We start from the raw sequence: 17,249 nt of genomic DNA, 5'->3' as shown, positions 1-17,249 counted from the left end.
CTTTTACCCACAGTGCCACCCGCGTCCCTAATGCTTACCTGGTGATGCCAGAGGTCAAATCTGGGACATTCTGCATTCAGAGCAGGTGCTCTACTGCTGAACTACACCCCTTCTCTGCTGCGATGGGAGTTTTGTTTCTCCCATCATTTCAGAAGATGCCGATTTGACAGGTGCGCCTTTAAATGCAAGCTGAATTGAATTTCTCCTCTTACAGCCCTCTTCTTCCAAAACAAGCAGCGGAGGGAAACTTTAGCAGGATTTTAGACACATTGGAAAAGGAAGTTTCAGATTTGAATGGTACGCTGGCTGGGTCAGCGGAGACAGGAATTCTGACTGTAGCCCTGCAGGTGGACCTGCCAGCAAAGAAACAGAAACTGGTGGTGGTTTGGAGGTACAGTGGTACCTCGGGTTAAGTACTTAATTCGTTCTGGAGGTCCGTTCTTAACCTGAAACTGTTCTTAACCTGAGGTACCACTTTAGCTAATGGGGCCTCCCGCTGCCGCCACACGATTTCTGTTCTCATCCTGAAGCAAAGTTCTTAACCCGAGGTACTATTTCTGGGTAGCGGAGTCTGGAACCTGAAGTGTATGTAACCTGAAGCATATGGAACCTGAGGTACCACTGTACATCATGACAGTGGTAGGTCTGAACTCGCAAAGTTCCAGTCGGATTCGGTAGCTAAACAATTATCAAGGTTGGAAATTGAGCTCAGAGTCCTCCTTTCGCACCAGCACGGATGCTCATTTCGCATTCGTGACCTAGGCTTCAGATCCAAGGCTACTGGTGGATATGCCGATAATCTGCTTGCTACCTTCCAAGGAATTGATCTTGGGTGTGCATGGGGAGGGGGGAGAACCCTGACCCCCCTTTGCTGTTCCCCAATTAACTCCTTGACCCTGAATTATTGCTACACAGGGAGCTATCTGCCTGCTTTGCCTCTTGGGCTGGACCAGCACTAAGTTAAAAGCCAGAGAGTTATGAGGCTGGCAAGAGAACAGACTCTCTGGAAGTGGGATGCGGAAAGCAAAATGACCCAAAGGCTACAGTGAGCTCGCCAATTCCGGTGCTCTCAGTTGTGTGTGGAACAAAGTGCAGGAAGCCGACATCTTTGCTTATTTGTTACTTTTTACAAGCCGACTGTCCTCCAAAGACATTTGGAGCAGCAAACAGGGCTTTCTGCTACCTGCACAACGACCCTGCGAGGTAGGTAAGGCTGAGAGGAGGCAACAGGCCCCCCTGGTCACGCAGAAGGTTTTTCAAGCAGGAATTTAGACCTGGGCAGTGTGTATGGCGGTCCTGGTCTGCCCAGACAACAAGACCACCCCCCTCTTGGCCTTGCTGATATGGTCCAAAGGAAACCAGATCAAGATGTTTGGCACCACCTTGGCTACAGGAGTTGCTGGGATAATAATAATAATAATAATAATAATAATAATAATAATAATAATAATTTATTTATTATTTATACCCCGCCCATCTGGCTGGGTTCCCCCAGCCACTCTGGGTGGCTTCCAACAGAATATTAAAATACAGTGGTCTGTTAAACATTAAAAGCTTCCCTAGGCCGCTAGGATTCTTGTGGCCCAAAAATGGAAAACCCAGAAGATTCCAACTTTAATGGAGTGGCAGACGAAATTGTTTGAATATGTAGAATTGGCGAAAATGACTTACAAAATTCAATACCAAAAGGTAACAAAGTCTGAAGAGGAGTGGAGTAAATTTGTTGTGTACATACAGAATAACTGCAGAAGTTTAAAAACTGTAGCGGGGTGAACATAAATCTTGTGATGTGGATGGAGTGTGTAAATAAGAATCTGTAAGAGAGGATGTAAATTGTGAAAACCGAAGCAGGGAAGGAAGGAAGTCCGGGCGCAAAATTGCGCAGGGTAAATAAGAAGATACAAAAATGTTGAATGTAAAAGTTTACGTTTCATTTAATTTTGCATGAAAGCATTAAAAGCTTCCCTAAACAGGGCTGCCTTCAGATGTCTTCTAAAAGTCTGGAAGTCACCACCCCACAGCCTCTCCATCCTTTATCCAAGCAAGCAAGGGACATTAGCACAGTTCAAGCACACCTTCCAGCCAAGATGGAGCATGAAAGGAGAATGCAGAGGTGTGTCCTGCAGAGAATCCTGGGGGGCAGCATTTGACACACACACCCCAAATCTGAGACTCCCCACTCTTGGATAAGGTGGTGCAACCACTTGCTCTCCCTCCCACCCACCCCCAGTGCGTCAGAATGGAAGCCACAGGCTGTTAATTCATTGCTGGGAAATTAAATCTGCTCTGTGGTTTCGGCTGCTGCCCTTATTCTTTAAATGCACAGCTGACGACGGTGCAGTTCTGTGCATTTTGCAGCCCGTGTGCTTATGTCCACGTTAATGGGCAGAGAAACCCAAGCAGCTGCCTAATACCGAACCAGGCCGCTGGTCCATCCAGTCCAGGTTTGCTTGCACCGACTGGCAGCCTCTCTCTACCCGGAGATGCCCAGGATTCGATTCCAAGATCTCTCACGTGCAAAGCAAGTGTTATTCTCAGCTGTGTAGGTTGGCAGTGCAGCAGAGCTCACTGGTTCTGAAACTGGCAGCCTGTCTCCACCAGGTAGATGAGGGGAGATTCAGCCATTCCTCCTCCTGAACCCTACGTAAATTTCCATTTGGTTTGTCCTTATGCTTAAAAACAAAACAAAATACACTTTGGTGTGCTGCTATTTTGTTCTTTTTTATTTTGCATTCATTGCATTTTGCTGATCAGCCAGCTTCTCTTAGCCACTCCGAGCATCTCCATAAAATGTGAATTTTGTATTTTGTTATAAAATAAAAATAATTATAGAGAGAGGTTTGCAAGGCTGCACACACAGAAACAAGCACAAATGCCGTGGATCAGTGAGAGACCTTCTAGGCAGGGGCTCTGTGGGCCTGGAATGTTTGCAGGTTCTAGACTGCAGGCTCCTCCCGATGTTTTCTGCTCTGTGCAACCTGTGGCCTCCCAGAAGGTCTTGGACTCCACCTCCCATGAGCCCTTGCCAGCGGTCCAGGATGATGTCAGCAGAGCAGGTCCCTTGCCCCTGGTGCGGTGGAAGGATGGCCAGCCCCTTTCCCTTTCCCTCTGCAACTTGAACTGGCAAATGTCTGTTCCCAACAGCCTCTTCCCTGAGCCACGCTCTGCCTGTCTCCTTGGAAAGCCCTCCAAGGTTGCAATCCTGACCCCACTTACCTGAGAGTACATCCCACCGAATGCAACAGTACTTCTGGGTAGATGTGGCCAGGCTTGCACGGTAAGCTACTAAAAGTCACTGCATCCGGTGGCAGTGAGTTCCGCAGGCGAATGGTGTGAACATGCCCTTCCTGGGGGAAAGGGCAGTAGCTACTAAAAGTCACTGCATCCAGTGGCAGTGAGTTCCGCAGGCGAATGGTGTGAGCGTGTCCTTCCTGGGGGAAGGGGCAGTAGCTCAGAGGTTAGAGAATCTGCTTTGCCTGCAGAAAGTCGCAGGTTCAATCCCTGGCACCTCCAAGTAGTGGCTGGGAAAGATTAAAAGCCTGGAGAGCTGCTGCGAGTCAGTGTAGACAATACTGGGCTAGGTGGACCCAACCGTCTGAATTGCAGTGTCCTTATTAATTTTTGCCTTTTACACAGAGCCATGAGGACTAGAATCTTACTTTGATTTTAGGGGAAGGACCATAGCGCAGTGACAGAGCACCTATCTGCTTTCCAGGCAGAACTTTCCCCAGTGGCATCCCCACATAGGGCCTGAAGTCCCGGGGAGCTGCTGCCAGTCAGTGCGGCCAGCTCCACGCTGGGTGAAGCAATGGCCTGACTTCCTTTGTTCCTCTGTAACATCAGTCATGGGGGCTGCCCTACTTTCCCTGTATCTTCTCCAGCTGTGCGTTGTGCAGTGACTATTTGCAGTATTCCTAGCGCAGCCACAGCACGGATTTATATAACAGCACAGCGATACTGGCAAGTTTTGTTTCCCACTCCTTCCTTAAGGATTCCTAATATGGCCTTCGCCTGTGACAGGACTGAGTCAACAATTCCCTTTCCTGGCCAATGACCACCAGGTCAGACCCCCACAGCAGTGTACATACCAAGTTAGGCAAATTTGGGTTTCGTTTCGTTTCTCCCTTCTTCTCCATTCACAGAGTTTGGAGGGGGTGGAAAGCAAGCCTTTTGGAGCAGATTGCAGCCAGCTTGGAGTTTGAAAACACCCACTTCTCGGATGGGTGAAAACTCAGGAGGCTTAGGGAAGCTTTTAATGTTTGATGTTTTATTGCTTTTTTATTATTGATAATATTCTGTTGGGAGCCGGCCAGAGTGGCTGGGGAAACCCAGCCAGATAAGCGGGGTATAAATAAATCATCATCATCATCATCATTATCTTACAAAGAGCCCTAAGGGGGATCTCTTTTTCTCTCTCTCTAAATTGGGTATATAGGGAACAAAAACCTATATAGGGAAAATAGGGAACAATTCTTAATCTTTTGTTGGAAGCCGCCCCGAGTGGCTGGCGAAACCCAGCCAGATGGGCAGGGTATAAATAATAAATTTATTAGTATTACAGTGGTACCTCGGGTTAAGTACTTAATTAGTTCCAGAGGTCCGTTCTTAACCTGAAACTGTTCTTAACCTGAAGCACCACTTTAGCTAATGGGGCCTCCTGCTGCCGCCGCGCCTCTGGAGCACGATTTCTGTTCTTATCCTGAAGCAAAGTTCTTAAGCTGAAGCACTATTTCTGGGTTAGCAGAGTCTGTAACCTGAAGTGTATGTAACCCGAGGTACCACTGTAGTATTATTATTAGAACAACAGCTGCAAATGAACCTAGGAATCTGCCTTGCAATGACTCAACTGATGCCACAATCCTCATGCTAACATTCACTGCATGCTGCCTTTTTGCCCAGAGGGTCCCCAACCTTTGCCCTCTGGAACTGTATGCTCAGCGCGTTATCCCGCTGCCAAGTTCCTCGCTCTCCTCCCAAGACTGAGCGTGCCCAGCCAGCCACAGCAGGGGCCATGCACCCTGCGACTGATGGGACCATTGGAAGCTGTTTTGCCTCAAGCCAGGTGGTTCATCCATCTAACTCAGCTGGCAGCAGCAGAGGCAGCTCTTTCCTACCCGTTGGGCTTCTGGTCCTTTGAACTGGAGAGGAACCAAGGACCTTCTGCAAGCGAAGCAGGTGTCCTGCCACTGAGCTAAGAGCCTTCTTCCCCTCCAAGCTTCCCACTGGTTCTGTCCATCTCTGTTAGTGCAATTCTACAACTGGAGGTGTCAGGAATTGGACCTGGGAATCTTCCGCATTCTGGGCTCTTATCGTACGTTGGGCATGGGGAACCTTTGGCCCGCCGGATGTTGTTGAACTACAACTCCCATCAGCCCCAACGAGCCCAGCCAATGGCAAGGCACAATGAGAGCTGTGGTTCAGAAACATCCCATGGGCCAAACGTTTGCCCCACAACTGCTTTGGGTGCTCTGAACTTTGCCTCTTTGAATCAACCTTCTCCACCAAAACGTGGTTAGACGACACCTCGCATCATCCCTGAGCATCTGTCACAGCACTTGTGAGTGATGGGAGCTGGAACCCAAAATACCCAGCAGACACACCAGGTCAGGAAGAGCCTCTCTAAATACTTTGCATCACCAGGTCTTCACCAGAGAGACGATGGTGTCAAGATACACCTTGAGATCTGCATCAAAATAACATCACCTGCAAACCCACATCCTGCCAGCTTGAGACTATTGTGGAAACTAGCTACATAAAAAGGACCCTTGGGTTGTTTTGTTTATTAGCATTCCACGGTTGTTGTTTTTTGCAAAGAGTGGGAAGGAAGACCTGGAAGCGGATTGGACATGTGGAAAAGCTGCTGCATCTATCTGTGCCCAGGGCTTCTGGGTACATTTCAGAGGTCTTCTCCACATGGTGGATGTAGCACTGAGAAGCTGTCCCCAGGAGCCACTGCATTTGTCCTTTGGACAGTGGCCAACCTGCTCTCTGCTTGTTATTTGCCATAAATGATCTGGACAGAAGACTTCCAGGTCTCCACCAAACATTACCCTTCCAATACATGCAGAGAGCAGGCAATGGAATGTCAACGTGGCTCTGTACTGCAGTGTCGGCCATGAATTTAGAAGGAGCCTCCCTTTAGAGCAGAGCTTCCCAACCTTTGGTCTCCAGCTGTTTTGGGACTACAACTCCCATCATCCCTGACCACTGGTCCTGCTAGCTAGGGATGATGGGAGTTGTAACAGCTGGAGACTTAAGTTTGGGAAACTCTTGCTTTAGAGCATGGGTTGTTAAGAGAACTACATGGGGCCACCAAAGCTTTCAGAGCACCGTCTCTTTTATGAGACCACACTGACCACCAAGCTACGTTCTGCAAGGAGTTCTGTTCTTTGCGGAAGCGAGATACACCTAGTACATTCTGCCTGAAGCCGAGATAGGGCGGCTACCTAGCAGGAATGCTGTAGAAATGGTTTGACTTCACCCCCAGAGGCACACTCCATTGTCTCTTGAGACAGATGGATGTCAACAAGCAGCAGCTTTCAAGCACTGGCTGAGGGTTGGACTAGATGAGGGATTTTCAGGACCCACTTTTGACCCAAACATGCATTTGGGGACCCATTTCCTAATCTCTTGCCACCTATTTTCATGGTGGCAGTGCTCGTGCTTCACTGTTGCTCCTGTTAAACCACCTTGGACCAACTGATGGATCCCAGCCCACAAATTGAAGACCAGTAGACTAGATTACCTGGGAGGTCCCTTCTCTCTCTCGGACAGTGTTCCCCAACCTTGGGTCTCCAGCTGTTTTCGGACTACAATTCCCATCATCCTTGACCACTGGTCTTGCTAGCGAGGGATGATGGGAGTTGTAGTCCAAAAACAGCTGGAGACCCAAGGTTGGGGAACACTGCTCTAGGATTTTTGTTATCCATGAGCAGGGCCTTATCTCCAGGGACTTGGACAAGATCCAGTTGGCTAGGTCCAATTTCAACTTTCAGAAAAGACCTTTCTAACACCTCCATGCAGAGTCAGTGATGATAGAATCATAGATAATGGTTGAGATAGAAGAGAACCCCCATGCATGGGGCTCAAACACACAACCCGGAGATTAAGAGGCTCACACTCTACCGACTGAGCTACATCCCAGGCGTAGTTCTTTTCAGAGGTCAATGTATTATGCTGCTTTAACGTGCAACTCTCAAGTAAGTGACTTGATATTATCTCAAGGAAAAGGGGGAATTGCTCTGTGCCCAAAGGAGAGTCACAAATGAAGTCAGAAGCAGATAATGAAGCCCTGGAGAACATCTGGGCCCCAGATGTTGCTGAACTACAACTCCCAGCATTCCCAGCCATTGGTCATGCTGGATAGGGCTGAAGGAAACTGGAACTCAGCGACCATGGGAGGGCCAAAAGTTGCCCAAATCCTGCCCAAATCTGTGGCCTTGCAAAAACTAAATACCCAGAGCCCACAAAGAGACTAGAGTTCTGGGGATTTTTGCAAAAACTTTTAGAATAAGGTTTATTACCCCGTTTAAAAAAATAGATATAAAATAACAGCACATTCTGCCCAGCAGAAAACATTATTGTCAAGACTTTCCCGTAGCCTCGCTTTGTGCAAACAGTTTTTCAGTTATGAGTTATGTAAACATTAGAAGTCAAGTGTTCAAGTTCCAGCCCTCCTCCACATACAGTAGAACTGCTACAAAAATAAGATATGTTCACGACTGACACTTTCCCAAAAATCCCAACATCTGCCTGCGTGGCTGCAATCCACACATCCCAACAGTCACTGCGGCAAAGCCACTCCAAGCTTTCCATCACAACCGCCTCTTCACCCTGAACAGGGCTCTCCGCGAGCGAGCGGATCGCTACCGCCCGGCCCTCAAGGTCATAGCTGCGCGCTATTTTAAAAGCGGCAACAGACGAGAGTGACCTCCGGGGACTTGGTTTCCTCCCCCGTCGTCGCCTTTCTCCCAGCCGCACTGGCCGATTTAATGCAAACCCTTTACAACTTGAAAGGGAACGATTCCAAGTAATCCTTTAAGACCGGGTTGAGAGGGATGCGCCTTAAGTTCTCTCTGCCGTACGTCGCCACGATGTTTTTCCGGCAGAGTTCCTGCAAGGACCGCATGCGCTCCTTGCGCAGCGGGGCGACCAGGGCTTTCCGCGGGGAGCTGACATAATGCTCCAGCAGCTGGAAGAGACAGTCAAACACCTCTTTGCTGCCGTCCAGGCTGAAGCGGCCCGCCTGGAAGACCACACGGATGCTGGTGGGTCCGGTGGCAGTCTTAACGCTAATGGTGAAGAAGCAGTTCTTCTGCCGGCTGTCCCGGATGAGGAAGGTCCCCAGCGGCTCGCCTTTGAGCTTCTCATGGGCCGCGTTGACCGACAACGGTCCCCAATAAAAGCCGCACTCATCCAGCAAGGCGCTGGTGCGAATGATGGTGCTGAAGTCCGCCTGCGAGCGAAAGGTGTGGAAGTGGGTGTCCCGGGGCGCGGCGCTGGCACAGCCGAGAGCGTGAGGGACTCGGGCTTGCAGGGCGTCCCGCAGCGGGGGCTCAAGTCGACACCTCAGGCCTGTGGCGATCCCATTCTCAGGCGTCACGTTGCTATGTGCTACCATCCTACAGACTGGGCCCGCCGGTGTGGTCTTCCATAGCCTCCGGGGCCTGGGAAGCGCTACTGCGATGGGGCTCTCCTGCAAGGCAAAAGAAAGAAGCCACAAATCAGGAGAAGGTCTACCAGGAAGGAACAGCCTCTTGAGAAAAACCACAAAGCTTTGGCTGATCTGCCCTAAGTAAAGACAACACTCCCGTCTGAGCGAGCTCATTCATGTCCTCCTCCTCTCTCTCTCTCTCGCTCTCTCGTTTGAAAAGGGAAAAAAGAGCGCCAGGCTAAGTAACGTTTACACATGCTCGCAAATGGTTTCCTCTCCTCAGCCGCAGAATGCATCAGAGGCCCGCTGATGGGAACCGCCGGTTCAGAAGCCCGCCTTTCCCATCAGTTGATTAAACCCGATAGCGCTGTTACTTACACAGCGCTAGAATTTATCTCCAAGGCTGCTCTCCGTCCAGGAACAAACTCACCCCACACGCAAAAAAGGTGTCACTTCCGAGTAAATTATTTCACCCCTCCTGCCCCACCGTAGTAAGATGATGCAGCCCACGCTCTCCCTTTTTTTCCCCAGACCCCCTTTGGTTTTGCTCTGAATGTTTATGAAGAGAAGGAGGAGGAGTTTTCAGAGAATTTTATATATGTCTCTTTCTGAATGAATAAATGCAGGGGCTCTAGAACAACAGTTCTCAACCTGTGGGTCCCCAGATGTTGTTGGACTACAACTCCCATCATCCCTGAGCTCTGGCCTTGATAGCTAGGGGTGATGGGAGTTGTAGTTCAACCACATCTGGGGACCCACAGGTTGAGAAAGGTTGCTGTAGAAGAAGAGGCTGTGGCTTACTGGGGCAGCTGTATGCTGCAGTGGGGAGGGGAGTTGGAATCATATAATTGTTGGAAGGACACCCCAGGGTCATCTAGTCCAACCCCCTTCAACGCAGGAATCAGTGTGGAGTTGTGCAAGAGAAATGTCCCTGCGGATCATGCCCCACCATTCCTGCTCTTGCCGCAGCCTTTGCTGGCCTGGGACTCCCCCCCCCCTCCAGATGTTTCTGCAGGGCATCTCCCATCCGCACTGCTGTGCTGGCTGAGGCTGGTGGGAGTTGCTAGCCCCAAACATCTGGAAGCCCCCAGGGTCAGCAAAGGCTGCTCCGCTTCTGTGTTTCGAAGCATGGGAACTCAGGAAAGAGTGGGGTTTCTCCAGTTTGGGATCAAATCCCCCAGAGCAGAACACAGCTTGCCAATATGAATAGATTCCTTTGTGCAAACCAAAAATAATAATAACGTGTGGTTTGCCCGCTTGCCAAATCACTGAGTAATCCTAGATCGCCTTCTTGAAGAAGTGCTCCCCTCCCCGCTTCGCAGGGCCCCCCCCCCATCTCATGGGATCTTAAGGCTATAATCTCCCCATGCACACACAAATCAACCCCTGTGAACTTGTAAAGCATTATTCCACTAGCTCTTAGACTCTCTCTCTCTCTTTTTTAAAAAGAAGAATTGCTTTAAGTGGTCCAGTTTAAATGGCTTCCTATTATTGATATATCTTCAGCATCCACCGGTGGGGAGGCAGGCAAAGCCTTTCCCCAGCCGAAACTGCTCGTAACTGCCAGGGATGAGTTCCTAGCCTCCAGCATCCACTAACCCCTGACAGCTCATGGGTCGATACATCTCCTTCACCTGCCTTGACCTTCCTGGCAAGCATAGATTTTAGGATTTATCCCCCCCGGTCAGTTTATAGATCTCGGTTGGCACATCACTGAGAATGCACAATGCATTCTCAGAAATCGAGCCTCCCAGGTACGCCTGGAGGTCTGCAGCCGGTCAGATTCTGAGTCCTCCGCAACGTGACACAGACTCTCTAATTGCTTCCAAGTTGAAGGGAAGCAACAGCTGGCATCTGTAAAGGCTCCATAAAGTGCAGGATTCGGATCTCGCTGCAAGACCGGTGTCAGCAACTACCACTGCCAGGCAGCGATGAATAATATTAGGAGTCATGAAAATTTTACGGGACCTCACGAACGGGAAATGACTGATCTGACAAGGCGCTGAGTTGGCAGCTGGTTGCCCCGGGACCACCGTAGGCTCAAATAGGATGGAGCAGGAAAAGAACGGGGGGGGGGGCTTATCTCAACCCCCTCCACCTCACTTTTAGGCACCCAACATGCTATCACAAGCAAAGCGATCTGGACCATGTGTTGCGATGCTACCACGAAGGTCTCCCATCCATCCCCTCCAATTCTGCAACATTCTTTCTTCTCCAAAGAGCCTTGTGCAACTCCAAAGCTTGCTTCCCTTAACCTGCCCACAAAGGAGCCCTGTGTCACTCAAAAGCTTGCTACTTTGCTCCTGGAAACGGCCTGTGTGGTTTTATTTTATTATATAGTATTGCAATAAATCTGTAAAAGGCCTTGCCTTTGAAAGAGGGCACAGGGAATATTTGGGGCAAGGCAAACACGGATAGATTATACTGCAGTAGGAGGTTCTTACGCATCACAGGTACATCACTGTAACCCAAATACTAATCCTTTTCTGGACAAGTTTGGAAGGGAACATTTAACTGCCATATAGTTCATCTACATACTGAGGATGAGGTTAAGCCTGTTCCTCCAGAATTTTAAGGGTTTGGGGGAGGGAGGGGGGAGGATAAAAGGAGCGAGCTATATCTACCAACACCTCATTAAATCTGCAATAAGACTTCTACAGAAGTTTGGCACGAACTTCCTAAAGGAGGAAATCTTCAGGCGAAGGGGCAAAGGAAAGGGAAAAGCAGTTGGGGAAGAGCTTTGTTTTCGTAAAAACAAACGAAGGCGCCCTCCCCAAAAGACCTCTCTCTCTCTCTCTTTTCCCCACCAACCTCCGTTTGGGAGGAACCGCGGGCCGCTTGCATTTCAAAGCCGTCACTCTAACGCAAGCAGACGCGAGAGAGAAGACCGAAAGAGAGACGTTTCAAGGCGGCGCCTTTTGAAGCGGCGCTCCAGATCTCCGCGGCTGCTCCGCTCCACATTTGCTAAAGGTCGCTGCGATCCGTTTCGGGTTGGGTTTTTGTGTGCGTTTTTTTTTTGTTTTTTTTAAGTGCGCCTGGTTTTTTTCCCCTCTCCAAGCTGCAATCCTGCGCTTTGGGGAGGGGGGCGCGTTTCCTTCCACGCAAAGCATTTTATTTTTATCTGCTTTTTATTTTCTTTTTTTTTTTGTGCCCGCTCCCTGAAATACCCCGGCACCTAACTTCGCCCTCCCCGCACCAAAATGTCTCCAGAATCCTGCTCTGCCTCCCCCCCCCCCCGGGGGGGTTGGAGGAGAGAATCGGCATCTCTGCCTGGCGCAACCCGGAGCGTCCGCCTTACCTCGGGGACGCGCCGCTGCTTCTTAACCCGAGGGGACCGGCACTCCTGAGAAGGGTGGCCGTCGCCGCTGCAGTCGCTGCTGTCGCCTTCCAGCGCCCGGCCGTGGCACCGCCTCCGCTGGGAGCTGCTGCTGCTGCTGCTTCCCTGCCGGGGCTCGGCAGCCGCATCATCCGCTCGGGCCGCCGCGAAGCCACGTCGAGGGGCGCTGCTGCGCGGCACCGAGGCTGCTGTTCCTGTCGAGGCCGCGGCCGTCTCTCCTGATCGCCGCAGCTGATGGCTTTTTAACCCGCCTCCCTCCCTCCCTCCCTTCGGTGCTAGCACCGCCCTCCCTCCCTCCCTCCCCCCCGCGGTTCTGCGAAAACACGTGCCTGCGCCTCTTCGCCGAACACTTTCGCTTTCCGTCCCGGCCACATCAAAGGCGCCTCTGGAGGGGAGGGAGCTGGAGGTGGCGCGGACGCGCCCTCTGCGCCCCTTCCCTCGCTGCGCGCAGGAGGCCGGGGCAGGGCTGCAACCCACCTTGACCTGCAAGCTGCGAGTGCGGGTTTACGGATAAGCTAAACAAACTATAGCTTAGCGCCCCACTCTCTTGGGGGGCCCCAAAAAAAATTAAAGGAAAAAAAGAACTGGATGTACCTTTCCAAAATATAAGATAAAAATACAAAGCAAAACCTGCAAACAGCAACAGTGGCAAATGCAAGGAACGCACTCTATTATGGACCTATTAGGTCCATAAATTGCCATATATAGCATATATTCAACACAAAAAACAGCGGCAATCTGTTGTTGACAAAGGACAGCTGGACATATATAAAGGGCCCCATAACCTTCAGTAGTTTAGGGCCTCACCAAACCTAAATCCGGCCCTGCCTGCAACCCCAGGGGTGCAAACCTTAATGAAATTTGGGGGGGGGGGAGCAGGGCAGGTAAGCCCTGCCCCACACAATCGATCGCACGTCGCACTATTTGAATGGCATTGTCTATCGACAGAGTTGGCTCCTATGCGCGCCCCCCCCCTCCTGTTTCTCCCCGGCGCGCCCAGCCCAGAATTCAGGATCCGGCGTGAGGGCTCCTGAGCGCGTGCAGAGTGCGTTCCCTCACCTCCGCGGAGAAGCTGCTACAAGCCGGCTGGCACCTCCGGCATGGCACCGGTCCATGGCACCGCGCGAATCCCCGCAGCCCTTTCCCGTCCCCAGAGAGGTGCGCACTTACTCGGGAGTAATCCCCGTTGCACTCGGCGAGACATGCCTCGGGTGGATTTGTCGTGTTTGTTTAGTAGGGGGCTCTGAGCTGCGACTGCAGCCCTCAGAAGAGGGAACAGGTTCTCCTGGCCGAAGGGGGACTTGCTCCCGAGTAAAACCTACTCCGGGTTTGGGCTACCCGGGTTATAAATAGAGAGTGTTTCCAGCGCCGCCAGGCGCCGGTGCGCATCTTTCTGGCGTTGTGCGGCGTAAGAACAGGTTGAGAGGGACTCTGAGCACGTGCAGAGCGCGTTCCTTGAATTCAGAGAGCCGCAGCCGCTCCTCCCAGGGAAGCTTGCGCCGGGGAAGTGTCATAGGAATGCACTGAAACGTGCAGGAGAAATGAATGGTGGCCAAGATGCATGATAGCTCAGTTGGTTAGAATGCAGTGCGGATAATGTCAAGGTTGCAGGTTTGATTCCCCTATGGGGTGGACTGAGATGATCCTCAGGGTCCCTTCCAATTCTATGAATAAAGAGAGGCACCATCTGACCTCCGCATAAGCAAATCAGGAGGACGAATGTTCAATAAATAAATTTAATCTACTTTTTAAAAAAATGTTATGGAAAGAGATTGTTTTTAATTTCTATAAAAGGAGGGTCTCGTGCAGAAGGCGGCTTTCTGTTTGAATCTGGAAGTTCTCCCAGTTAGGGAAGGACTTCTCTGCAGTTTTCAAGGAGCAAGAGGAAATGTACCGTATTTTTCGCTCTATAAGACGCACCAGACCACAAGACGCACCTAGTTTTTCAAGGAGGAAAACAAAAACAAAAAATTCTGAATCTCAGAAGCCAGAACAGCAAGAGGGATCGCTGCACAGTGAAAGCAGCAATCCCTCTTGCTGTTCTGGCTTCTGGGATAGCTGTGCAGCCTGCATTCACTCCATAAGACGCACACACATTTCCCCTTACTTTTTAGGAGGGAAAAAGTGAGTCTTATAGAGCAAAAAATACGGTACTTTGCACATGCATAGAGAGGTCCTTTCAAGTGTTCATTTAAAATATGTGTGTGGTGTTGTTGTTGTCCTTGAAGAGAAAACTATTCCAGGGTGGTTTCTAAAAAAGCACAGACCAATTTGTTCATAATAAAACATCACCAGGCTAGCGATTAATAATATAAATGGCCTGAGATTACTAACGCCTGGCAAAACCAGCCTCTGAGCAAGTGATGTGCAAGACAATGAGGGGAGTCTGTTGTCTTCATGGCCCAAAGTGGACCATCAATTCTGCTGGGCTGGGATTCAGAAGCAGGCCGCCCAGGATCCTCAAGGTAGCCCTCAGGAGGACTAATAGCCGTTTATATATCTTTCTCGTAGCGTTTTTATTAGGTCTCCAACAATATTTCAAAGCATTTCTCATCATGTACAATTTTTTTAAGCATACAATTTTCTTGACTTCCCAGCCCTCCTTTCCTGATATTTTTGCTCCTTTTTATCAGCTGTTTTATAACACATAAAAGGTAAAAGGTAAAGGACCCCTGGACGGTTAAGCACAGTTGAGTTTGACTTTGGGGTGTGGCACTCATCTCCACTTTCAGGCGGAAGGAGCCGGTGTGTCTGCAGACAGCTTTCCGGGTCATGTGGCCAGCATGGTTAAACTGTTTCTGGAGCAACGGGACACTGTGACGGAAGCCAGAGTGCACGGAAATGCCGTATACCTTCCCACCACAGCAGTACCCATTTATCTACTTGCACTGGCGTGCTTTCGAATTGCTAGGTTTGCAGGAGCTGGGGCAGAGCAACGGAAGCTCACCACGTTGCGGGGATTCGAACTGCCGACCTTCTGATCAGCAAGCCCAAGAGGCTCAGTGGTTTAGACCACAGCATGCATTTTTATTATCTAAACCCCGCTAATGTTAAATCTTTCAGTAACCAACTGCTTATATTTCAAACCCTGCCTGCGACTTCATATGTTGGTGATAATTGTATGGATAATCCATCTGCATTCTTCCTTAAACACTTCGTCATTATGCCCTCTTAATTTGGCAGTTAATTTCGCCATTAGAGCATATTCCATCCATTTCATAAGCCATTCCTCCTTAGTTGGTAATCCTTTCTATTTCCACTCGACCAGTAGCCATTTATAGACCTTGTGGTTGGCATCCGTCTGTCTCGAGAGACAATGGAGTGTGCCTCCAAGGGTGAAGCCAAACGGCTGTGTTAGCAGCACCGAAGTGACCTGCCTGGGGCACAAGCCTGGGCAGTGTGTCTGGAGCTCTTAGGGTGCCCCCAGGACAAGACACCCCCCCCTCTCAGCCTCATTGATGGCAGGCAGCATCAAAGGAAAGCAGAGCAATGCATTTGGCCCCAGCTGGAGTGCAGGAGTTGCCAGACGAAGGCGTACAAGACACCATCCAGCTGTCTTAGGCACACACCAGAAACTTAGAAAGGTAAAGGTAAAGGACCCCTGACAGTTAAGTCCAGTCATAAACAACTCTGGGGTTGTGGCGCTCATCTCGCTTTACTGGCCGAGGGAGCCGGCGTTTCTCCGCAGACAGTTTTTCTGGGTCATGTGGCCAGCATGACTAAACCGCTTCTAGCGAAACCAGAGCAGCGCATGGAAACACTGTTTACCTTCCTGCTGGAGTGGTACCTATTTATCTCCTTGCACTTTGATGTGCTTTCAAACTGCTAGGTTGGCAGGAGCTGGGACCGAGCAACGGGAGCTCGCCCCGTCATGGGAATTTGAACCGCCGACCTTCTGATCGGCAAGTCCTAGGCTCAGTGGTTTAGAAACTTAGGTTGGTGCGATTAACATGGATTTTTGCATGTTCCATTTTCCTAGTGCAATAAATCAGCGTTATGAACGAAATTGGGCTCCTTGCTGTTAGGAAAGTGACAAGGAAAAGTGCAATACGAATGGATATTTAACGGGACGATGCTCCTTCCCTGCAAACAAATTGGATTCACTGCTCCCTAGTCTCACTTCCGTGTATTAGTTTTGTGAGGGATGAATGCCCAAGAAACAGGTTGTGTGATGGAGCCCTTGTTTCCATCATCAGGGCCCGTTTTCTGTTGTTCTCAATGGACCGCAGATGCTTCCATGGGCTTTGGATCAATGAGCAGCTATTAACAAAGACATCCGAGAATGGAACCTCTGCATCCAGTGGCAGTCTACCTCTGAACGCCAGGTGAAGGGGACAAGCCACAGGGAAAGTGATGTTGCCTTGACATCCCGTTTGCTGGCTTCCTATCTGGCTGAGGGTTTTTTGGAAATCAGAATGCTGCATTTGATCCAGAAAAGCAATTATTAACCACCACTAAAAAAGGACAGGGCGACTTTCTGCTTAGTGGAAAGGGGGGAGAGATCTGCCCCTTGCTGTCTAATTGTGCCACTCATGCATCACTTTCTGTTCTTCAGAACTAAGGACCCCATAAATCCAATATAGATCCAAGAAACCAGACAGAGGCAAAGAAAAGGAAAGAGAAACCAGGTCAATTTATGCTCAGAACTGCAGATTCTTGGAAAGCTTTGAGCCATTCAAAACTATCACCTCGGCCCCTGCTGACAAATGTCATTATATGTCTGTTTTAATTTTTTTTTTCTCTTTCTCTTCATGCAGGAGTGCCAGCTTGGTCCCACGACTGTGGGTGACCGGGGCGGTGGGTGCCAGGCAGCGTGCATGGCCCTGGTGCCGCAATTTGTGGGTGCCCGGCCCCTTCATGGGGAATTTTGTGGGCGCTTGGGCCCCCAGGGAGCCGGCACCTATGTATTCATGCATTATTTTTCCTTGGCAGTGAGAGAGGTTGTGGGGCAAGGGCACTGTCGGTTGTCTTTATTTGACTGCAGTGAGAGTTGTTTGCGTGTGAGAGGGGGAGAGATTGTTGGGTCAATTTAGCCATATTGATTTGTATGTTTTCGGTGGGTACTTCTTGTTGTCCTGTCAGGCTGCGTATGCAATATAAGGGAGCCACACCGGGTGAAGGAATCTTCTTTTATATGTCCCCATATCAGTTTCAGTCTGTTGATTAGATTATTTAGCAAGGCTGTTTCCCATATGATTTGGTACCAGTGATATGTCTGTTGAAGGTGGGAGAATGTTTGTACAGTGGTACCTCGGGTTA

General features: G+C 50.0%; 1 protein-coding gene across 1 annotated transcript; it reads right to left on the bottom strand.

Moving 5' to 3' along the window:
• Nucleotides 1-7,489: 7,489 nt before the first annotated feature.
• SOCS1 (suppressor of cytokine signaling 1) lies at nucleotides 7,490-12,224 on the bottom strand. Its single transcript, XM_028706818.2, has 2 exons — nucleotides 11,952-12,224; nucleotides 7,490-8,695 (listed from the first exon to the last, which is right to left on the bottom strand). The coding sequence occupies exon 2, from the start codon at nucleotides 8,618-8,620 to the stop codon at nucleotides 8,003-8,005; it is 618 nt and encodes a 205-aa protein (XP_028562651.2). The 5' UTR covers nucleotides 8,621-8,695; nucleotides 11,952-12,224; the 3' UTR covers nucleotides 7,490-8,002.
• Nucleotides 12,225-17,249: the final 5,025 nt, after the last annotated feature.

The sequence above is a fragment of the Podarcis muralis genome, chromosome 14 (assembly GCF_964188315.1).
Source record: "Podarcis muralis chromosome 14, rPodMur119.hap1.1, whole genome shotgun sequence".
NCBI classification, from domain to species: Eukaryota; Metazoa; Chordata; class Lepidosauria; order Squamata; family Lacertidae; genus Podarcis; species Podarcis muralis.
Note: the sequence above shows the minus strand (reverse complement) of the source record. Positions and strands in the feature narration are given on the sequence as shown.